General features: G+C 51.8%; 2 protein-coding genes across 2 annotated transcripts in view; one reads left to right on the forward strand and one right to left on the reverse strand.

Annotated features, from left to right (window-relative positions):
- Positions 1 to 23,666, forward strand: part of CIMIP3 (ciliary microtubule inner protein 3) — a 64,196-nt gene that overhangs the window by 19,832 nt on the left and 20,698 nt on the right. The window lies entirely within an intron of this gene.
- CUNH6orf132 (chromosome unknown C6orf132 homolog) overlaps positions 1 to 23,666 on the reverse strand; it is a 31,854-nt gene that overhangs the window by 4,827 nt on the left and 3,361 nt on the right. The window contains exons 2-3 of the mRNA XM_025890591.2: positions 15,527 to 15,633; positions 1,679 to 1,754 (exon numbers count right to left, since the gene is read on the reverse strand). Coding sequence (XP_025746376.1) covers positions 1,679 to 1,754; positions 15,527 to 15,633 — 183 coding nt within the window. The remainder of the gene's footprint in view (positions 1 to 1,678; positions 1,755 to 15,526; positions 15,634 to 23,666) is intronic.

The raw sequence follows: 23,666 nt of genomic DNA on the forward strand, positions 1-23,666 counted from the left end.
AGACTGTGAGACAGCGAAAATTGGGAGAAGAACAGGAAGTTGGGGATCAGGGCCAGGGGCCTGGAGAACTTCTCAGTAGGAAGTTCAGGTGAAAGACCCATAGGAGGGAGCAGGATGCACGAGCAGCTCCTGCTTTCCAAAGCCCCGGAATCTACCAAGAACCCAGCCTTCCACCTCGCAGAGAGCTTCTGGAACAGACGCTGGACTGAGGGATGGAATGGGGGCGGGGTGTGTAGAAAGAAGGTGACCTGAACCCCTGGGCACTAAGAGACGCTGAGCACCTCTGGCCCCGGCAGCTCACACCCCTCCCTTCTTGGACCTGGACCCCAGTCCCCCCACTCTGCAGAGTCTGCAGACCGCCAGGATGCCCTGTTATTTCTCTCTTAGGGGCACCCGTCCTCTGCTTCCCTGCCTCTCAGTTTCTAGCACAGAGCATAACAAACCCGGGGAATGTGAGCTCTGAAGGCTCCTCCCAGCTGTCTGACTTCAAGACAAAAAACATACTGGGGGGGAGGGGAGGAGAAAAAACTAACATTCATTAAGCACCCAGGTGTTGGGGCGTCTGGGTGGCTCAGTCGTTAAGCGTCTGCCTTCGGCTCCAAAATGATCCCGGGGTCCTGGGATCAAGCCCCACATCGGGCTCCCTGCTCAGCGGGGAGCCCGCTTCTCCCTCTCCCACTCCCCCTGCTTGTGCTCACTCTCATGCTTTCTCTCTCTCTCTCTCTCTCTCTCTCAAATAAATAAAATATCTTTAAAAAGAAAAAAGCACCCAAGTGTTAGGAGCTGTAATACAGCAGTGAAAACGAAACAAAAATAGTCAAAATGCTGGCCCTCCTGGAGCTTATGTTTTGAGGGGACAATGAGACAAACAACGAACATAGTACATCCGTAAACTAGTACCACATTAGCTGATGAGTAATATGTGGAAAACAGCCAGGAGGGGTGCTGGGGGTACGATCTGAATAGGGTGGTTAGAGAAATCGCTGAGAAGGTGACAGCTGAGCAAAGAGGGAGTAAGGGAGGGAGCTGTACCTACATATAGGGCAAGAGCAGCTGAGTCAGGGCGAACAGCAACGCAAAGACCCTGGGGTGGAAATGTGCCTGGTATTGAAGGGCAACAAGGTTACCGGGATGGCCGGGGCAGTGTGAGACAGGGAGAGAAAGCAGGATGTGAGCCCAGGTGAGGCCAGATTCTGAGAGTCCTGGCAAGAGCCTTTGCTATGAGTGACACAGGAAGTCACTGGCACCTTTTGAGCAGGAGTATGACAAGAAGTGACTAACGTCCCATCCCGTATTTCATTTACTCCCCCAGAACTGGAACTGTGTTGGCCTCGGCTCATTTGCAGATACAGAGGTGCCAGGGGTTAAGTGATTTGCCCAAGGGAGCAAAGCTAATCTGTAGGGGAGCTGGGACTGAAAGCCAGGTCTGTCTGACTCCAGGGTTCTTTCCACTGCTTCATGCTGCCCTTGTCCCTGCTCTGGCCTTGGCCCTCACCATCCTTCCCCCGCTGGAAGTGGGCCTTAGCCAGCCTTGACTCTCTTCAACTCCCACCCACTGCAGCCAGTAGCCAAAAGGCCCGGGGACTCCCGCTTTATCACCAGCTGCGGCAGTGGGCTGGATGCTTGGGCCAAAGGAGGAAAGAAAGATGGACAAGCCCCAAGCCCAGGGCCCTTTTACCTGTCTCTTCTTTGTTCGCAAAGTCTCCTGGCACAGAGGGGGTGGGCACAGCCAGTCCATGGTTCTCCTGGGCATTCTGAAAGAGGGCAGAGAGAGCAGGGAACAGGGAAAGACAGACAATTCTTAGATTGCTGCTCTAGGAGGTCAGTTTACTGCTCAAAAATCAGCAGTGATGGTGAGGGTTTGTATAACCTTAGGAATATACTAAAATACAAAAGGGCTAATTTAAAAGGGTGAATTCTGGGGTGCCTGGGTGGCTTAGTAGGTTGAGTGTCCGACTCTTGATTTTGGCTCAGGTCATGATCTCAGGGTCGTGGGATCAAGCCCTCTGTTGGGCTCCAGGCTGGGCATGGAGCCTGCCTGGGGTTCTCTTTCTCCCTGTCCCTCTGCCCCTCCCCGCTCAAATAAATAAATAAATCCTTCAAAGGGTGAATTTTATGTACAGGCGAGTCTTGTTATTTGCAGTAGTTATGGTCTGTAAAGTTGCTTCGAACACTGAGTTAGAAAATGTGGCATCAATACACCAAGGAAAGTACAAGATTAGGTTCCTGCAAACTTCAGTCAAAGCATTTTCATCAGCTGGTCAGTACAGAACTTTATTTTATGTGTGTTTCTGTTTAAAGACGCCTTATTTAATATATTCTTGACACACTGACATTGAACTCATGGCCAACAGCCCTATATCTCAAGCCTGAACAAAGCTTATCTAACATACATAGTTTTTTTCTGTAAGGCACATCACAGCCTTCTTGCACTTAGGGATGTTAGCACGTCAGCGCTATGCTTGGGGGCCATTTTAAACAGTGAAATCACCAACAAAAAGCAAAGAAATTTAAAAAAAACCATGGCACTAAAGAGCAAAGAACACTCATTTACAGTTTGAGAACTGAAGCAAGAAGCCAAAGTGTCTTGTTTGATCTCAGCTGGGACCGTGTGCATCAGGTGACTCAAATTTTTCACAGCTCTGCACATGTCCAAAGTGTCTGGAGTATTGCTCTGGGGGTTACAAATAAATTTCAGCGAGTAGGTGAATCTGCAAATACAAAATCTGCAAATAATGAGAGTCGACTGCCTATGAATTATATCTCAATTAAAATAAAACAACAAAAGTGGCTTGCTCCCCCGTGCATGTCCACAAGTTAAAAGCCAAATTCTTCAGCCTGACCTCCTGTTCGCTCTTGGTTTTCATTAGGTATTTACAGAGAAATAAATAAATTAAAAGTGGTGAACTGGAATATCTGTAGCACTGCAGGTGCTACACAAACCATAATGTGTTTACACAGCTGTTGGTTTGTACATACTATTTTGCATCCTATTTTTTTACCAAATACACATTTCCATACATCAGCAAAGTCCACATACCTGTGTTTTGAAGCGCTGTGGTACATTTTATGGTAGCTTTCAAGGTCCTCAACACTCTGGCCTCATACATCCCAGCCAGCTTTTATTTCCCACTCAACCTGATAGACCCATCCCGCATTCTAGCTTGACCACCCCTCTTTCCACTATCCTTCCAACCCATACATGGAGTTCATATTCATCCCTGAGGCTGCGTGTTGGTCAGGCTGTGCCCCTCTTCCCACCTTCTATTTCTAACAATAATACCCCTTGCTCTATGCTCTAAACACATGATCTCCATCACACCACTCTATGAAGATGTTATCCCCATTTACCAGATGAGGACACTGAGGCTCAGAAATATTTGGTAAATTGTCTCTAGTCACACAACCAGTACTACCACCCCTGGGTCTGTGGTGCTCACGTTTCTCGGTATTTTGCTTCTCTGAAATCTCTCATCCTTCAAGGATTAGCTGAGCCCCTCCAGGAGGACAGTAGAGGTGAAGGGGCTAAGGGCACTGTCTTTGGAGCCAGACTGCCTGGATTTGAATTCCAGATCCGCCACCTCCTAGTTGTAGGACTGTGCTGGTTGCTTAAGCTCTCTGTGTCTCAGCTTCCCTGCCTATGAGGTGGTGATAAAAACAGAATTTACCTATTCTAGGGCAGTCATGAGGATAAATGACACAGTACACAAAAAGCACTTTACTGCTAGGGTGTGGTGAATGCCCGTTGAGTGTGAGCCCAATAAACATTATTAGCAGGAGCCCTCACTGACCTGACGCTTTTTTTTTTAAGATTTTATTTATTTATTTGACAGAGAGACAGAGAGAGAGCACAAGTAGGCAGAGTGGCAGGCAGAGGGAGAGGGAGAAGCAGGCTCCCCGCCGAGCAGGGAGCCCAATGCGGGGCTCAATCCTAGGACCCTGGGACCATGACCTGAGCTGAAGGCAGACACTTGACTGAGTGAGCCGCCCAGGTGCCCCTGACATGATGCTCTTCAGAGCAACCCATAGCAAAGCCCCTCAAAGGAAGATTTTTGTTTGCTCGCTTGATATTCCCCTCGTTCCTCCAATGAGATGTGGTTGACCCTGGAGCCCAGGGACTATGCCCTATGTGAATCCCCCAAAGCTGGACACACGGTAAGCTGTGTTGTTACTCACTGATGGGCTGATGGTGCTAACTCTCTGGGCTTAATGGCCTCATGAGTTCACATATAAGACGGGGGATTCAAGACAGGCATTTCGAAAATATCCATGAGACTCTGGGTTTCCGAGGGCAATGTCGGAATTACTCTTTGGCCATTTGGGGGCAACAAACCACTCATCTTCTCATTCTCAAAAAATTCTGACTCTGGAATAGCCATGAGGCATCATCTTTCTCCTGCCTCTCAGTAATTTTTTCCTGCCTCTACTTAATTCACACGGCCAACACATACCCATTCTTCACAGCTCTCAAACCCAGTGATCTGGGCCAAGGGGAGGCCCAGGGGCCAGCCAATCCGAGGAGTGTCTCCCAAGACATTCTGAGATGCCACACACACACACACACCACTGACTGTCTAATAAACCTTCATCAAGTATGCACCCTCTTTTGATGAGGTAGATTTTGATGAGGTGGAGGCCAGATCTTCAAAAGCCACCCACGGCTGAGACTTCTGTTTACTCTTTTGAACATAATTGGAAAATAAAAAGACATGGGGACTCAGCATAAAAAGTCTTGGATTCCATTCGTGCTCTGAATTTTGCCAGGGGTGTGACCTTGGATGAGCAGTGGTAGCAGTGATATTAAACCATCACTTAGGGCGCCTGGGTGGCTCAGTTGGTTAAGCAACTGCCTTCGGCTCAGGTCATGATCCTGGGGTCCCGGGATCGAGTCCCGCATCAGGTTCCCTGCTCAGCGGGGAGTCTGCTTTGCCCTATGACCCTCCCCCCTCTCATGCTCTCTCTCTCTCTCATTCTCTCTCAAATAAATAAAATCTTTAAAATAAAAAATAAGAAAATAAACCATTACTTACATACCTACTGTTTGCCAACACTAAGAGCTTTACCTACATTTTCTCAAGTCCCTTCACAGAGTCAGGGTGCAAACCTAGACCCTGCGATTCACCTTTTCTACAAATCACCCATTTTCTTCACTTACAAAACAGAGATAATATTTCCTACTTTGCATTATGAGGATAAAATGAAATAATATCCCTAACCCAGGAAACCAGTGTTAGCTGAAGGCTGATGTCTTCCAATCCTCTCTCCTACAAAGGGGAAAAAATTGTGAACAATCAAAGCTTAGCTGCCTGGAATCCTAGAAGCATCTTCTGGGTCACCCGTGATGCTCCAGTATAATTGTGCATGAAAGAGGAAGATGGACAGATTTTATGGGCCGCCGGTCCTACTGCCCATCCCATCCTTGGAACTTCAAGAACTCTGGAAACACAGTAGACTCCCCAGACCACAGGATGGAAATCTGTCTCATGAGTGGTCTTGGAGCAACAGTGCAGGCAGAGGTCAGGCTTCTCAGGTTCTCCCCACAGAGATGGGGGGCCCAGCACATGACCACCACCTCACTGCTCTGCTTGAGCTGTGTTCTCCTCTGTTCACGCCCACACAGTCCCAGCGGCTCACTTAGCCATCCCCTCCACTGCTTTGTCTCCAGGCAAGGCAAAGACACTCATTTTCACCTTAGTCCTAGAAAAACAGACCCAGAAGGTGAACTCCCTTCATTCATCAGGGAGACCCAGGCTGCTGGCTGGGATGGCGCCATGTTTCAGTGGGCAAATGCACCGGTGTAGACAGCATCCACCTCCATGAGTGCTGAATTCCCTGACCTGCCTCCTTGAGCCTCAAAGAACAGAGGAAAAGCCTCCTTAAGAAGAGGGCTTGCACATGACCCCTAAATGCAATGTGTGATCCTGAACTCAATCCTGGGATGTGTGCCATGAAGAACATTAAAGGGGCAATTGGCAATAACAATATAAACATGCATTAGATAAAAGTATCATATTAATATTAAATTCCTGAATTTGGTAATTGTGCAGAAAATGTCTCTGTTCTTAGGTTACACACAGTGAGGTATTTAGGAGTATAAGGACACAATGTCTCAATGGTTCAGGAAGAAATATTGTATATATATCAAGGATGGAGGGAGCAAGTAAAGCAAATGTGCTGAATGTGGGTGAAGGCTCTAGAGAGTTCTTTGTACTATTCCTGTAACTTTTCTGCACATTAGGATTGGTTGAAAGAAAAAGTTACTTAATGCCACTGAACTATACATTTTATTTATTTTTATTTTATTTTTTTTAAAGATTTTATTTATTTATTTGAGAGAGAGAATGAGAGATAGAGAGCATGAGAGGGAAGAGGGTCAGAGGGAGAAGCAGACTCCCCGCCGAGCAGGGAGCCCGACGCGGGACTCGATCCCGGGACTCCAGGATCAGACCTGAGCCGAAGGCAGTCGCTTAACCAACTGAGCCACCCAGGCGCCCTGAACTATACATTTTAAAATGGTTGCAATGGTTACTTTTATGTTATATGTATCTTACAATTAAAAAAAAATGGTTAAAACAAAAGATAAGACCATGGAAAGAGAAGGTGCTGAGAGAGCCTCAGAGCTTTCCATCTGCTGGATGTCAGCACCTCACACCATCTTTCTCCTGCTGTCTCCAGCACTCCTAGGCTCAGCAGTAATAATGGCAGTTGCTGATTTCCTAGCACTTACTCTTTATCCCGTGTTCTTTCTGTTTTCTGTCTCTTAACTCATTTACTTTCCACAGCAACCTGATGAGATTGGTGCTGTTGCTTCTCCCTGACTTTTACAGAAAAGGACCCTGAGCCATCGAGAGGTTAGGTGACTTGCCCAAGGATCTACAACTAGTTCTATATCCCTGTCTTTCCAGGCACCTGGTCATCATGCGCACACCCAACTTGTCACCCGGTTCTGCCAGGCATGTCCTAGGTCCCTCTCTTCTCGCCACCCCTCCAGTTCGCCCCTTCTTCAGTCTTCACTGTCTCTTACCCAGACAGACAGATAGATGGACTACCATCATTGTCTCCAGATACTTGCCTGGCCTCTGCCTCACTCCATTCTTTAAACCAGATGCCAGGATGGTCTTTCTGAAATGCATCTCAAAGCAGGTCACTTCCCTGCTCAGAAACCTTCCACTGGTCCAGAGGATGAAACTGAAGCACCTTCACATGGCATTCGAGAACTTTCACAAGCTGTCCGCTCTGCAGCTCCTGCCATCTTCTCCCTACCTTCTCCACAAACCCGGGGCTCCAACTAGAGGTTCTCATCTTTTTCCCACTCCAGTGTCCATGGGGACCTGACTCAGTCATGAGCAAGTGGGCTCCCTGCAGCAGGGATCCTCAGTAAGCCAGAGACACCACACTCTGAAGAGGCTATTTGGAGGTTCTGTGGGTGGGTGAATAGCTTGAAAAAGCCCCTAGGTGATTCAGCCACACCTCCCTCCTCCACCTGTTCAGAACCACTGCAGCTGCTTGGGATTCATTCCTGATCCTTCTCAGGTCTCCACAGCCTTGCTCTTGCTCTGACTCTGCCTGGGATGCTCTTCTTTGCCTGGGAAACTCCTAGTTATCCTTTAAATCCCAGAGTAAATGCCCCTGGTCCATGAGCCCTCCTTGGCAACTCCAGCCCGAGTTCATTTCTCTACCCCGTGTGTTCCTCACCCTGTGTGCATTGTTACCACAGCTGACATTTATTAGGCGCCTACTATGTGCCTATAGGCACCATTGTGAGTACTTGACATGTAGCAACCTAGTGAGTCCCCAAGTAACCCTTAGAGGCAGGTTGTTTGTATTTTATAGAAGAGGACTCCGAGGCATGGAGAGACGAGGAACATTGCTCGAGGTCACACAGCTAGTAAGTGGCAGGGTCAAAACTGGAACTTCGGAGCCTGCCCTCATGCTTCTCCTCGAGCACAGATGGAACCTATCATAGATGAGTGTCATCTCTGCTGCCCCAGCCCAGCCTCCTTCTGGGTCAGGTGTCAGCTAATTCTTTGTTCATGCTTGGCACAGAACGGAAAATGCAACAAGTTTGTTAAGTGAGTAAACTCCTGGATGAGTGAATGAGGGGAAGAAAGAATACAGGAGAGGTGGAAAGCCTGTCTGTGTTCTGCAGCCAGCCCCACCACCAACGAACTCAGAGCAAAGTCACTTGTCTCTCTGGGCCTCCCTGCCTCTTCTGTAACCGCTTGCCAAGGATCACTTCAACCATGGTGCTCTGTGAGTCCAGGCCCATAACGTGTCCTGCCAGTGACTCCGCTCACCCTGTGCCTTGTGCGGTGGCCTGGGCACTCGGGGCCAAGCCTCCATGACAGGGGGTTAGGACAGAAGTCCGCCATTGCCTGCAGATCCTCGGGATCATTCTGTGTCTCCCGGGAGGGGAAGAGGCAAGTGGGATGAAGGAGAAGTTCCTGAAGCTGCTTTCCCAGCAGCCACAGGGTGAGGCCAAGAGGGCGGGCTTGGGCTTGAGGTCACTGCTGACCTCAGACAAAGGGCTCTGACTGTCGCAGTCAGTCCAGGAGCTGGACGGTCGTTGCGCTGAGAAAATGACAGAGCCCCGTGCCCCGGGGCGCTGCCCACAGGGGCTGGCATGCGCCTCAAACAGACTCAGGGGAGAGGGGTGTGTGGCCCTTAGAGGATGGCAGCCCACGTCCACAGTGGGCCACACCACCCCGTGCGCAGAGAAACCGAGAACAGGCAAACGAGTGTCTGAGCACCGCCCCGCCCCCCCCCCCCACGGGCGGCTGGCCATGACCGCGCCCCTCCCGCTCTGACCACGCCCCTCCCTGCTCAGCGGCCTCAGAGCATGGACGCCTGGGGCAGAGTCCAGAGCCGGCCCTGTCGGGTGGGGCCCTCCACCTGAAAGTGGGCCTCAGCCCCTCCCTGTCCCCAAACCAGGACAACGCCTAGAAGCTAACATCATTGATCACCTCACTCCCAGCTCCCTGGCTCAGTCTAAACAGCTTTTTACAAACCATCACAGGCTGGTATACCGGAAAGTTACCCAGCAATGATTAGTCGCTGGGGAGGATGGGGGTGGAAGCAATTCCAAGACTATTTATATTTATTTTCTACCTTATACGTGTCTCTAGTTCTCAGTTCTTAACAACGGACGTCTGTGTCTTTCATAATTGAAAAAAAAAACCCAAAACAATAGTTATTCTTTTAAAAAATGAACTTGGGGCTCTTGGCTGGCTCAGTTGGTGGAGCGTGAGACTCTTGATCTCAGGGTCATGAGCTGAAGCCCCACGTTGGGCCTACTTAGCCAAACAAAACAAACAATATAACATGAACTTTGGAGTCAGACAAACCAGACTGGTGGTCTTCATTTAACTCCATTGTCTCAAAGGAATCAGAGACCATACCTGACACATGGTCAGTGCTCAAGAAGTGTGCCCTTGTCTTGCCTTCTGAGGCTCAGTTTTCTCATTTGTAAAATGGGGATGATCTCACCTCCCTTAGGTTTGTTAGGATGCTGGAGTCCACCACATACCTAAAGAGATCCAGCAGAGTTAGCACTCCAGAAAGGGCATTTTCCCCCGGGCTTTCCTTCCTCAGGCCCTCACACAGCACAGTGGTTAGCAGTGTCTCCAAGTCTCCCAAGAACTTGTCCATGGTATAGCCTCTCACTTGTTGTCTCTGGTTGAAGCTGAAGAGACCGAGCCTTCCCTATGGTCAGAGTTAGGTCACCGGAAATCCCTGCCCTTTGACTACAACACTTCAGAGTTGAGGAGAAGGAGGAAGGGTGGAAAACACTCACTATTTGAGGGTAGGTTATCTTTCCCTTAAAGTTTTAGAGGGTCAGAGTCCTACCAAGCGCTCAGGGGTCGGGACTCACTCCACGGACGGCTCCAGCCCTACCCTCTTGGCCTCCTCTTGCCTTCGACACACACATCCTCATGCCTGGGATTCCTCAAAGTCCAGCCAAACCCCAAGGCTGGGTCACCAGGGGCTGGGCCAATGGGCAACACATGGTTGACCCTGGGCGTGGGCCAACTCTGAGTCTTAGCCACACATTGTGGAATGCAAGCCTCCTCACCAGATTGCTCCTGGAGCTTGGCTGGGGCACCTCAGGATGGGTGTGGAGCTGCAGGGGGTAGAGGAAATGACCCTGAGTCAGATTTAGAGTTGGCCATGATTGGGGGAAGCCACTGTAGGCTGGGGGAGCAGAGGGATGGAACCCCAGAGTGAGAGCCACAGGGAAACCCTTCCAAAGTCCCGAGCTGGGTGACACCCAGCTAGGTGTTGCCTGGCTTTGAAGAGCAATGTGAGGTAGCGGGTGCTGTCCAGGGGCAGGAGGTACAGGGTCCAGAAAAGCAACTGTGTGTTCTCCACAGAGCAGCTTCTCTGAAGTGGAGAGTCAGTGAACATTTTATAAAAGACCTTGATTTCTTCTTCCACCCTGGCCTCTACCCTTTGTCACAGCTCAAACCCCCTCCTGGGGGTCAGAGAAGAATCTCCACTAATGAGGCCATCTTCCTCTGAACCTACCTGCTATCCCAAACTGCTCTTGAACGCAGGGCCCTGCCCCTGGCTCTGTGCCATGAGGGCCTTGCTCTGGTTCCCTACAGGGCGAAGAGTCTATGGGATCAAGGGGACATGCCCTTAGAGCCCATACCACCCCCTTCTTGACCTTGCTCTAGGCACCAAGGCCCCTAGAATCCCCTGCTTCAGTGGCCCTGAGTCCACTTCTAGAGGTTCTTCCCCAGTTAGTCCTCCTGAGTGCAGCCCAAGCTGGGGGTATGCATATCCCTGAGCCCATAGTGTGGCCAAGGGGGTGCTATTTGTGGGTAGCATGAGGGTGTAGACGTTCAGGGTGAGGCCCTCACTGTGAGGGAAGGAGCCAGGTGGTAGAGGAGGCAGTGGGCTACCATGGGGATTGGAGGCTCCTCGTGTATGCCATCTTGTTACAGGCCTCTGCCACCCACCCCCACACAAACACACAGTGCTCCCTCACCCCGCAACCCTTCCAGCTAATGTCAGCCACATGAATCAGTCAAGAACCAACAATGATTGCCCTGCTTGGTTCATCCTAAGGAGCTCAAACCCCAACCCCAAAGGGAGCGTGGACCTTGAGTTCAGAGATGAGCTGAAAAGGAGTTGAGTGGAAAGCAGAAATTCGGCTAACTTCGAGCTTCCAGGCACAGAGGAATAGGGGGAGGGATCCAGAGTAGATGGAGCTTCCTGCCCCCGGCCCAGCCTGACACCTCCCCAGGCACAGCCAGGCCTGCCTGACTCATAGGGTGGGGTGACCCAGGGAGCTCTCACCGCTTGGGGCACCCCTAGGGACCTGTCCAGCCAGTTTCCCTATATTTGCCACATTGGCATTTAATTGTTAATTCCTCACATGCGTCACCCTGGATGTGGTTTGATTCAGACCAGAGGAGGGCAAGAGGGAGCCCCAGAGAGAAGTACAAGCTTCCCACTACTAGCTGTTCGATCAGCTCAGCTCTAGAAAGCTTGGGCAAGCTCTGGCTTGAGCCCTGGGCGCGGCCTCCCCTCAGGGGTAGCAGTAAGTGGGGAGAAAGGATCCTTCCTCCACTCAGCCCAGGCCCCCAGTGGTGTGGACTGGACTGGATTGGGAGGAAACCCGGGCTCTTGTCCCATCTCTGCCTCTACTGAGTGGGGTAACATGGACCCTCCCCTCCCCAGGCCTGGGTTTTCTCATCCTAATGAGCGTCAGGGTCCTCCCCAGTTCTGAAGTTCGGTGATTCTGATCCAGTTCCTCTGAGCTCAGTCTAAACTGAGCAGGAAGCAGGAAGGAGGGTGGCTGGGACACTGCCCTTTGTAGCAGCAGGAAACAGAGCTCGAGCAGTGATCTGGGTGTTGTGAGGGGCTTGGCTTCTTGGGGGGGGCTCCTGCCTCTCCATTAGGAGTTATTTAACATAGAAAGTCGCAGCTGGGGAGACCCTGAAGGACCATCTGGCGTAACCCCCACAGATGGGTGAGGAGCCAGGGGCCCAGGGAGAGGGAGGGCTTGGCCCTCAGCCACCCGCAGCGCCCAGACTGGTGCCAGCTCCTTGAGGATCACTTGGGCCCCGTCCCGGTCACAGAGGGATCCGGACGTGCGTTTCATCCCTGGCCCCAGCTGCCTGAGAAGCTAGTTCCTGGTTCTCTGCCCTCCCACGTCACGTCGAGTGAGGAGGCTCCAGGAAGCAGTCCGAAGCATTTGCCCTCCTCCTCATGCCCTCCCCTCCTGCACCCATCCCTTTGCAGGCCCACGTGGGGGGCTGAGGGTGCGTTCAGAAGGTGGCTCAGGTGCGTGCAGAGCTCGAGGAAGAGCATGGGCCCTCGCCGGGCCTGTCACCTGGTTTCTCGGGCACTGCTGCCTTGTGCCTCCCCTGCCCCAGGGAAGCCTGGCCTGGGAGGAGCACTCTGAGTATGGGAAGGGAGGACAGGGAGGGGCGGGGCCTGCCCGGCCAGGACAGTGTCAGGCAGGGCTTGGGCGCCGGCCCAGCTCCCCACCCACCTTAACTTGGTGGGGCCGCGGGGCGTGCTGCGTGCGAGCGTGTATCCACGCGTGGACGCACACCCACACGGAGCTTCTGCCCTCCCGCTTCTCATTCTCCCAGCCTCTGGCCCCAGCTGGAAGAAAGCAAAGGACCTGGCCCGGAGCCTAGAGAGGAGCTGGATTCCCCTCAACCCAGGAGCAGGTGATGAAGGATGTTGGGGCTGCTGTGTATCCTGTGACCTGAATTGGGAGCACAGGGATGTCCCCAGGATACAAGCCATCAGGCCAAGGGTTCCTGATCTAAAGGTGCATCAGAGGTGGGCTTCTGGGGGTCTGAGAGGGGCCTCCACTGAAACTGTAAGCAAAATTGCATACACGTGGCCCATAGCCTCATCAAGGTCTCAAAGGGGTCTATAACCCCAAAGAGGCAAGAGACCCTGGTGTCCAGCAGGCCTCAGCTATTGGACAGGGGTTCAGAGAGGCTGACAAGAGAGATGCAGGTGGTTCTGCAAACTGGTGCTGGAAGAGAAGAAAAAAGCTTCTAGATTGTGGGTGGAAGGGAGCATAGGATGGCCTGAATAGAACTTGGACCCTGGAGCCTGGCTGTGGGGCTCCAAGTCCCAGCTCTGCCACTTAGGAGCTGTGTGACCTTAAGCAAGTTATTTTCCCATCCTGTGCTCCAATTTCTCCATCTGCAAAATGGGAATTAATAACAGCACCTTCCTGATACGGTGGCTCTGTTGACTCTGTTAACACACTGGAGGCGCTTGGAATGGTGCCCCACACACAGTAAGGGCTCCGTATGTGTAAGCCACGATCCCAAGGCCAGGCCACCTTATGGGACCTTGCAAGCTGCAAGGTGGATTTGCTGGGGCAAAGCCCCCATCTCCTGACTGGCTCAGAGGCTTGCCTGGAGGACTGGCCCCCAGAAGGCAGTCTTGGATCTCCAGGCCGGATCAGCCAGCCAAGCCCACTCCAGTATGTTCCTCCAACCCTCTGCCGACCCCCACCCCCACCCCCACCCCCACCCCGCGGCCTTCTGCCTCGCCTGCCTGTGCTCTGCCCAAACCAGAAGGGATAGGGCAGAAAGGCTGGGACAGGCCCTAATTACTGCAGGGACCCAAGTGGGTGGGTCAGGTAGAGGATTTCGGCCAATCAGAACAAACTCAGCCGCACCACCATTTACTACCCCTTTAGGGGCTGGCACCACTCCAGGGGCAACATCCCTTTATTTCAATATTTTAACAACCCGAACAGGTATGGGTGGGTCAGCCCTGGGCCCAGATGAGGGGACAGAATCTAATTCACCTTCAGCAATAGAAAAATCTCAGAATTATTTCACCTGCATTTATGGGGGCAATGACCCCTGTAACACTTTTATGCATCTCTGGAAACAAAGTTAGGGGCTGACTCTTTCGCTTTATACCTTTTTGTTGGTGGTGTCGTACTTTCTATATTTGCCTATAATTTCCACAAGTTGCTTTTATTTATTTATTTTTATTTTTTTGAGAGAGAGAGTGTGTGTATAAAGGCAGAGGGGAGAGGCAGAGGGAAAGAGAGAATCTTAAGCAGGCTTCATGCCCAGCACAGAGTCTGACGTGGGGCTTGATCCCATGACCCTGAGATCCTGACCTGAGCCAAAATCAAGAGTCGGACGCTTAACTGACTGAGCCACCACAAGTTGCTTTTATAAGCAGAAAACAAATTAAAGTTGCAATTCCCAGAGGTCTGTGTGCTCAGCCCTCCACCTACGGGCCTTGGGGATGCAGCCAGGAGAATATAAGACTCAGTGTCTCCCATCTAGAATCTCAGGGTCTGGTTGGTGAGGCTGGATAAACCACAAAAACTCAGGCGACAGAGACAGAAGTGGTTGTGCCAGGCAGCGCTAGAGACCAGATCCCTCCTCAGTCTGGGTGGCACAAATCCTCATGGACACCAGTCATAATATTGTTCCAACCAGGAGCCAGGCCTGACAGGCAGGACTGAACCTAGAATTTAGGCTCTAGACCCGGGCTGTGCAGTCCAGTAGCCACTGGCCACGGTGAAATGTCACTCGTCAGGGATGTATGTGTAAGTACAGTGCATCAGATTTCAAAGACTTAGCATGAAAAATTCCATTTCTGGACTTTCTAATCTGAATTTCTAATCTGAATGTAAAACATCTCAGTAGTATTTTTTAACATCGATTTAATGTTGAAATGATAATCTTTTGAATATATTGAATTAAGTAACATATATTATTAAAATTAATCCTGCCTATTTCTATTCACTTTCAGTGTAGCTACTAGAAAATTTAAAATGACATACAAGGCTTGCATTGTATTTCTATTGGACAGCCCTAGTCTACACTGTCCCAGAAAACCCAGGAACTCGTCTCAGCCAATAGAACCCGTCAGAGAGCAGGTATTTTGAGTCTTTCTCCCTCCCCAAAAAACAAAAGCCCAACCATGGCTCCAGAAGGGAGTTTTTGGTTTCCTGCAGCTTCAGACCCATGAACAATCCTGTCCCAAATGCCCTTCTTCCAGGGGTCACTGCTATTTGTCCTTTGAGACAGCTCAGGTGTTACCCTCTTCCAGGAAGCCCTCCTGGCCACCCTGGATTGGCTGCCGGTGCTCTGAGCTATGTTCCAACAGTCTGTTTACTCACTCCTGTCATCCCCTGAGAGCAGCAATGCTGGCTCAATCATCTCTGCGTGCCCGCATCCAATGCAAGGCCTGGCACAGAGCAGGCTGTGGTCCATGCTTGCGGAACATGGACGTGAATCCTGCTTAGCTAGAGGTACCCATCGCTGTGCTAACTGCACACAAGTTCCCCATAACCTCTCCTCAGGTTTCAGACACCCCTAATTTCAGCCTTCCTGCCATGAGTCTCAGCCACGCCTCCGCCCAGGAGCCACCCTGGGTTGGCATCAGGAAGGAAGGGAATGAACAGGGGGTGAGGCTGATGTCCACTCAGGCTAGGGCAGGAGGGGCTGCCTCCTCTGGCAGCCGAGGTAGTCCATCCAGAGCAGACCCACAGACCCCAGCCCAGAACCATACTCACCAGCGGAAGGAAGGTCAGTAGGGGCCGGACTCTTGGCCGAGCTTTCAGCGTGGCTGTTCCTGACTCACTCACAGAGTCAAACCGATTGTCTCCATAATAGATGCCACCTGGAGGAGACAAGTGCAGGAGACCATGAACTGGAGGTCAAGGGCATGTGGGATGACTGAGTTAATCTACCCTGCAGTTCTGAGGGAGGAGAGCCAGGCCCTGTGGTTGGCCCATCTGACTCAGCTCAGCGCCTCTTACACAACAAGATCCTGTCAATGGCGTGGGTGCTCACAGGACCCACTGCGGTGGGGTTGGGAGGGACTCCAGGGGGCTGTTTCTTGGGGCCTCAGCTTGCCCCAGAAGCATGTTCCTCCTGACCCCCTGTACAGCTCCTGGGTCTACACTTTGACAAGTCGTCCCTCCTTTAGGGGCCCTGAAGAGTGTGGCCAGTGCCCCAACTAAAGCTTATCTCTGAGCGAGGGAGGAACGCAAGGTGGCTTTTTTTCTCAAGTGTTTGAATTTCTAGTCTGGAACAAGCAGAGCAGATGAGGTCACCTGCTGCTCCCAGTGGCCCAGCACCCACCTTCTGGACTCTTCTAACTCAAGATATCCTTAATCCCCAAAACCAGCAATGGCTGTGAGCATGGCTCCATGCATTGCACCCTTGAGGGCAGAGCAGGAGTGGGACAGAAGGATCCCTGTACCTAGTACAAATCTCAGCTCGGCTCCTTACTGGCAGTGTTGTGTAACTTCTCTGGGCCTCGGTTTTCCTATCTGTACAATGGGAGTCATGTTAGCGCTGACCTTATAGGACTGTTATGAGTTAGTGTGGCCTACACTTAGTAAGTGCTCAACAAATGTGGTCCCTTCCACTGTAGGAAGATGATACAAAGATCTTTCTCTTCCTCTAATTACTGGGTCTGTGTTCTAGGCTGTTTCTACAGTAGTGGGGAGGGTGTGAGAAGCCATTCACACTTCCTCAACCAATCTTCCTCATGACCCTTAATGCTCATTGATAGGGTTTCATAGTCTGTCCCAGGTTCACACTGTCACCTCCTAGAAGCAAGGGTCACTGTGGACCTCCTATGTTGGTCATGAGCAAGGGCTTTCACCCATTTAACAGGGCATGAGGGACTTTTTGCTCCTCTCTAGCCAAAGGGGAAAGAGAAGAAAGGTCAAAATCCCAATGAACCAGAATCCTGTAACTGGAACATTGAACAAATCATGATTATTTTTCCCTTTGCACCTGACTCCAGGAGCAAATTGCAAGAAAGCCAAAAGATTTACTCAAGAGAGACTGGGCTTGTCAGGGAAGTCCTGAGATCAGAATACATTCACCCCAAATTCCCACACCTACAGCCACAGCTACCGCTCTATGTGAGAATCTGGGTTTTGAATGCGCCGTAAAGGCTCTTGAGAACGTCACAGCAACTGGACGCAGAGCCCTTTGTGTGCTGCCCCACAGGCAGAGAGCAGCTGGGACATTCCCGATTTTCCACCTCTGAAAAGGGGCCAAAATGACAAGTTTTCTGTGTGCGCCACAGTCCCCAGTAACTCCAGTTCCCAGCAGTGGGCTGCCCAGCGCCCTCCAGGAAGACATGGTTGCCCAGTCCCTACGAGGCTCCACACCTGAGCCTGGAGATCAAGATGCCAGGGGGCAGGTGGGGGAGGAGAGGGGAAGCATAAGAGTGCAGATCTGGCCCAATCAGAAACCACTAAAGTAGAGATAACGGGAAAACCAATGACGGTTACCCCTAAGGTCCACCCAATTCTCTCTGGCTTCTAAGAGTTTGCCTGTTGACACCAGGATCTCCTGGGACATTCTCTAGAGTGTGTGTGGACACCAAAGGTCTAAATCGGACGTGCGTGAATATGGCTGCTGGGCCCTTCCTAGGACTGGGAGTGGGGTGGGGTTAACACAGAGATAGCAAGAAAGGCAGGCTCCCAGGCTGACCTCTTCTCTAATCATCTCATCTCTGCGCTAGTGTTGGGGTCTATGAAGACTCCTTTCTACAGCTGAATTGTCATGACATTGCTGTGTGCCTAGAAGCTCTGGAAGGGAGCACCCTGGCAAGGGGATCACTGTAAATAGTAGTAATAATATAATAATAGGTAAAACTTATTGAGCAATTTTAATGGACCAGGCACTGTTCTAGGCATCTTGCACATTATTCATTCACTTAATTTTTAAAACAGTTCCATGCAATTGGGACAGTCCTCATCCCCATTTTACTGATGAGGAAATAGGGGCACAGAGAGAGGTCTAAGAACTTGCCCAAAGCCTCAGAGTAAGTGGTGAAGCTGGGGTTTCTGCTGCAGGGCTGATCTCTGAACCATTACCTGCCCTGCTTCCAGAGTAGAGAATCCTAATCCCGCCACATACATGGTGTGGATGGGAGAACGGGCTGCGAGGGGTGGGGGGGAGGCTATTTGGGGGTAAGAGAGTCTTGGCTGTGGCCCTGGAGCAGCTCTGGGGAGGGGTGGGAGGTGAAGCTTGCCCGGGGGCACGCTCAGGCTGGGGCAGAGCTGAATCTGACCCCCACACAGGTGCAAGGGCTCTAACCACCTCACAGATTCCATGGTTCTAACTACCTCACAGATTCCATGACTCAGCCCTGACTGGGAGGCACTGTTGTCTTGGTTTGTGGTTGTTTTCAGCAGGGGAAACCCCCCTTTTTAAAAAAAGATTTTATTTATTTATTTGACAGAGAGAGACACAGCGAGAGAGGGAACACAAGCAGGGGGAGTGGGAGAGGGAGAAGCAGGCTTCCCGCTGAGCAGGGAGCCCGATGTGGGGCTTGATCCCAGGACCCTGGGATCATGACCTGAGCCAAAGGCAGATGCTTAACGACTGAGCCACCCAGGCGCCCCAGCAGGGGAACCCTTTCTAAAAATACAGTCGATCTCTGGGAAACCCATCGGAGGCGAGAGGCTGTGCCTGAGGCAGGGGTGGAAGGCCCCGGTGGTTCCTCCCCACGAGGGCGTTTCTTGGAAATCCAGTTTGGTTCCCCAGTTCTAAGAAGTGTGCCTGGGGGTCAGGGCAGGAAGTGTGGTGACAGAGTTGGAGTGTGTTGTGAGAAAGGCTCCAGTGGCCACTGCTGGCTCTGAAGATGGCAGGGGCCATGAGCCAAGGAATGCAGGTGGCCTTTAGAAGCTGGAGAAAGAAAACAGACTCTCCTCTACAACCTCCAGGAGGGAACAGAGTCTTACGGACGCGTTAATGTTAGCCCCGTGAGACTGCTGTCAGACTCCTGACCGACAGAACTTCAGATAATAAATGTATGTGCTTTAAAAAAAAAAAAACAAAACGGGCGCCTGGGTGGCTCAGTCATTGAACGTCTGCCTTGGGCTCAGGTCATGATCCCAGGGTCCTGGGACTGAGCCCCGCAATGGGCTCCCTGCTCAGTGGGGAGTCTGCTTCTCCCTCTCCCACTCCCCCTGCTTGTGTTCCCTTTCTTGCTGTGTCTCTCTCTGTCAAATAAATAAATAAAATCTTAAAAAAAAAAAAAAGGAAAAACCAAAACACAAAAAAATGTGTGGCTAGAACCTGCCAGACTTTCCCTGGGCCCCTCATGCCTGGGCTCAGTTTTTTTTTTTTTTTTAATATTTTATTTATTTATTCGACAGAGAGAGCACGAGCAGGGGGAGTGGCAGAGGGAGAAGGAGAAACAGGCTCCCCGCTGAGCAAGGAGCCTGATGTAGGGCTTAATCCCAGGACGCTGGGATCATGACCTGAGCTGAAGGCAGATGCTTAACAAACTGAGCCACCCAGACATCCCTGGGCTCAGTTCCTGACTGGTAAAGGCACACCAGCAGGCGACGCAAGAGGGGCCACCACCATGAGCTGGGTCCTCCACAGGTTCAAGGTCAGGGCTGGGGCTTTCTAAGCCTCAAGATCAAGGTCCAAACTAAACAGAAAGACAATAGAGTCCAACTTGGGGATTTTCCCATGGAAGTAAATGAACTCGGTTCCAATCACAGTCTTAAGGATGCTAGAATGGGCCTTCCTGAGAAGCAGCCCCCTCCTCAATTGATGAGATAAAGGAAGGCCAGGCCACCTCTTGAGGACAGAAGGGGAAGTGAGGAGGTGGAGGGAGTGACAGAGAGGAGCCTGGACAGTTTGCCCTCTGAGTATACGATGAGAATGCTCAGTAAGAAAAGATGCTGTCCTAGTGTCTTATCCACTCTGAAACCTAGAAACTCCCTCTGTGCCTGTCTTTTTACTCGGTCCCTTGCCCACTGGAAGAGTCCTTGGGGATCTCGGAGGTCTTGAACTTGCCACATGGCCCAGAGGGACACCTGAGGAACATCCCAGCGGGATTCAGAAGGCAGGGAAGTGGAGAGAGCCACCATGGACCCAGAAGCTTCCAGAGAAAGGGGGCGTCTTCGGGGGGCAATTCCAGCAGCCAGGAAGCCTTGGGAGGCCCAGGGAGTGGGGTCTGAGCACAGCCCCAGCCCCAGGTGGGCCACAGCCCTGTCAAGATACAAACAAGCCTCTCTGCCCGGCAAACTCATCTCAAACAAGCACAGTGATAATGGAGGAGGAAATTCAGATCTGCCTCCACGTACCCAAACCTGATCATTAAAACAATCCCAGCTTCCCCCCAAATGAAATCCTCTTTCTGACAGGATTCTGTGCAGGATCCCTTTGCGTTTGGTTACATTTGTCTCTCACAGATTGACAGGAAACAAAGGCAGCTTCTCATTCACACTTCCTCAAGGATCTGAGCTCACATAAATGCCATCTAATATCCAGAAACCTGGTTCAAAAATAACTCTTGGTGGCCACATGTGTTTCAGCAGGAAGGCATCTTCTCAGACCTCACCCCGGGGATGGCAGCTCCCTCCTCCACGGCCTCCTTTCAGGGGAGAACCCCACCCTGCCGTTGGCTTGAGGGGTATTTACGTTGAGGCTGAGGCTGCGTGGGCTCTGAGGAGGCCAAAGCAAGGCCAGGAGACACCCAGGCAGGCCACAGCTCCCCAGCTGGGAGGGGAGGCAGGATGGTGCGGGGCCCAGACTGCGGGTTCAGCGCCCCGCTGAGCCTGGTTCCAGTTCTATTCACTGTGGGGCCTTGGGCATGTTTCTAGGTCTCTCGGAGGCTGTTCCTCATCTTTGTAACTGTGGGCGATGATCCTGACTGGGGGGGCTGGGTGAGGCTGAGTGAGAGACACAGTGTATAACAGGTGAGCACAGCACCCAGCAGATAATTTCTGCTCAATAATTGGGAGGGCTGCTTATCATCGTCATCACCATTCTCGTCATTGCGTTCCCTCTGCCCCACCTTAGCTTGCTCCGGCAAGGTTTTGGCTGTGAGCTTGAATCACAGCAAATTAAATGTAAATAGCTGTACCCCTGGGTGTGAGCCACGGGGAGGGGGGTGGCCCTTTGCTCTCTTGTCAGGGAGAACTCTGATTGCGGACATTTGGGGCTGCACTTGGCAGATGGGAAGACAGAGGTGCAACGTGGGTGGGGCTGGTTCAAGGTCGCAGAGCAGCCGCATGCTGGGACCCAAACAGGGTGCCTGACTTGTAGTGCTGGGCTGCGGGCACAAATGATGCAGTGCCTTACATACGGCACATGGCTCGCTGCCTCTCCCCATACTGGTTCCCTTTGTGTGTGTGTGTAAGTGCAGTGGGGTGGGTGGGGAGGCCTGCTTTGGGGAAGCTGAGGCCTGGACACAGTTGCTGCTTCCCTCCCAGCCCTCCCTTTCTCCCCTTCTTGCCAAAAGGAACAGCGTCTCATTGGGTCTTTGGCGTTTCTTTTCTCCCAGAGTTCAGGGTCGAAAGCCTGGTAAAATGCTCTTCCTTGCCCAGCCCCAAAGCGACCACAGATCTCCATGGAGGCTGAGGCTTGGGACCGTCCTTTAGCTCTTTCCCCAAATCCTAGACAGGTCCGAGCTAGAGAGAAAATTAAAAATAAAAATGCAAACGTCTAACATCTATTAAGCAGGTATTATGAGCTTGGCGCAACTTGAAGTGCTCTGTACATTCCCATTCACAAACCTTGGGGGAGACACTCTTATTATCCCCATTTTGCAGATGAAGAAACTGAGGTTCAGAAAGGTTAGGTCCCCTGCCCGAGGTCCCACAGCTGGTGAAGGAAAGGGGCCAGGATTCAAGTCCAGGCAACCTGACTCTAGAACCCTCTGGCCACAGCCAGCACAGCAGGAGAACGATGCAGGGGTCTGGCGTCTAGACCCGCCATCTCCTCTTTTTCCAGAAACTCAAAATGGGATGCTGCCTAGAGGAAATAAATGGACCTAGGAATCAGCTCTGGGGGTCACATGGTGGCTCCTTAATGTGTTGCCTGAGGATTTCTGAGCACTTTCTCAGGCTTTGTTTCTCCACCTGTCCAATGGGGATCATTACTCCTCTGTTGCAGGAAGCCTCCCAAAATCAGAGGAAGGAAAGCAGCCTGCAGGGACAAGAGGAGGGCTGGGGTGATGGTGTGGAGCCCCAAATTTCCAGAAGCCCCCAAATGGCCCCAAGAGCACTGGCTCCAGGGTCTAATCCCAGAGGCTTAGGAGCGGTGGGGCTGTAGCTGAGGGATTTTGTTGCCTTGACACAGAATAACCCAGAACCCCCAAATTGACCCCCACCTCCACCCCATGGAGATGAAGCATCCAATCCTTGGTCACTAAGGAGCCCCAGCCTTTCAGGGAAGCAGCAGGTGGGCCCCACAAATGTAACCCACAAACGACGTTAATGAGGCCCTTCCTTGCTAATTAACAGGTCCACATGACAGGAACCTGAAAAGGCCAGTCTGTCCCAGCAAGCCCCAGCAGGCCTGACCCAGGCACCAGAGAGAGGCCTTTGTCCAAGGGCAGAGGGGACGCTGAAGGTTGGGCTGGGCCTGAGCAGGAAGCCACAGGTAGAGGAGTGGGGATGGAGGGGCGGGGCCTTGGGGGCGGGGCCTGGAGGAGGCTGCTCATCAGACCGGCCCTCAGCTTCCTAGTCAGGGTTCGCTGCTCAAGTTTGGTCTGCAGACCCGCCCAAGGACTTCACCTGGGGACTCTCAGGTATTCCCCCCCTCCCCCCGAACCTGCCGCATCAGAATCTGATCTTAACAAGGCCCCAGACGACTGGATGAACGTCAACATTTGAGCTGCCCTGAGTCTTTTCACCTACCTGAGCCTTTTGACTCTGTTAACAAAGGTAGTTTTTAGCATGGGGCCTGGGTCAGTAAATAACTGATAATAATAATGATAATATTATTGTTACTGTTTCTAATGTATTGGCTGGGAGAGAAGGGGCCCCCCAGAGCTGGTCTGCTGTGGTCAAGGAAGAGCCCGGCCCTCTGGAGTTGAACCACAGGGACGAGAGGAGCTTGGATAACGGGCGTGTATGTGTGCACTGACCTGCTGGCAAACTGCAGGGCACCTCCAGGGGACAGGAGTAAACAGCAGTCTCCTTCACACCCCTGCAAGGCCCAGGTCAGCTTCTGGGAGGCTGGTGCCAGCCTGCCCCAGGCAGGAAATGTGCGCTCAGCTCCAGGTGTTCATGGCTTCCTACCTTTCAGTCTGGCCTGAAACACAAGGTCAGGGGCCCCTGGGAGCGGGGAGGCCACAACCAACAGCCAACCCTAGGGAGCATGGGGGTTCCCTGGCCAGGAGCTGGCTACAGTTCCTGCACATTTATATAGACCTGCAGGAAGTCCTAGCCCAGTGATTCTGAGTGGGACCCCAGGAATCTGCGTTTGTAATAAATGTCCTATGTGGTTGTGACAAAAGCAATTTACATTTGGAGGAACAAGGCTAGAGGACGACCCATTGCTGGGGTGGGGTGGGGTGGCGCCGGGGATAAAGAAGGTGGACTGATTCATCCAAGAAGTAAGGGAGGAGTCCAGAAGGACAGACAGCCTTGTTTCTGGCTGCAGCAGCCTGTCCCTGATCAAGGAATTTGCGAAGATCCACATCTCTGCTTTCTCAAGCATTTCGAAAACAATCGTGTGGCCTTTTAAGACCTCCCCCCACCCACCGTGGGCTGGTGGGGGGAGGCACGAGGCTTCATTAGGATTGCATTTGCATTAAGTGCAGCTCTCCTAATAGTTATTAGAATATATGTCAAGGAACTTATTTAAAGGAAAATATAGCCGTCACCACCTTCACATGACTGTTTGCATTTTACCCACTGCACCCAGCCTACCCTTATG

The sequence above is a fragment of the Callorhinus ursinus genome, unplaced genomic scaffold (genome assembly GCF_003265705.2).
Source record: "Callorhinus ursinus isolate GAN/ISIS: 27379988/994484 unplaced genomic scaffold, GSC_fseal_2.0 scaffold22, whole genome shotgun sequence".
Lineage (NCBI taxonomy): Eukaryota > Metazoa > Chordata > Mammalia > Carnivora > Otariidae > Callorhinus > Callorhinus ursinus.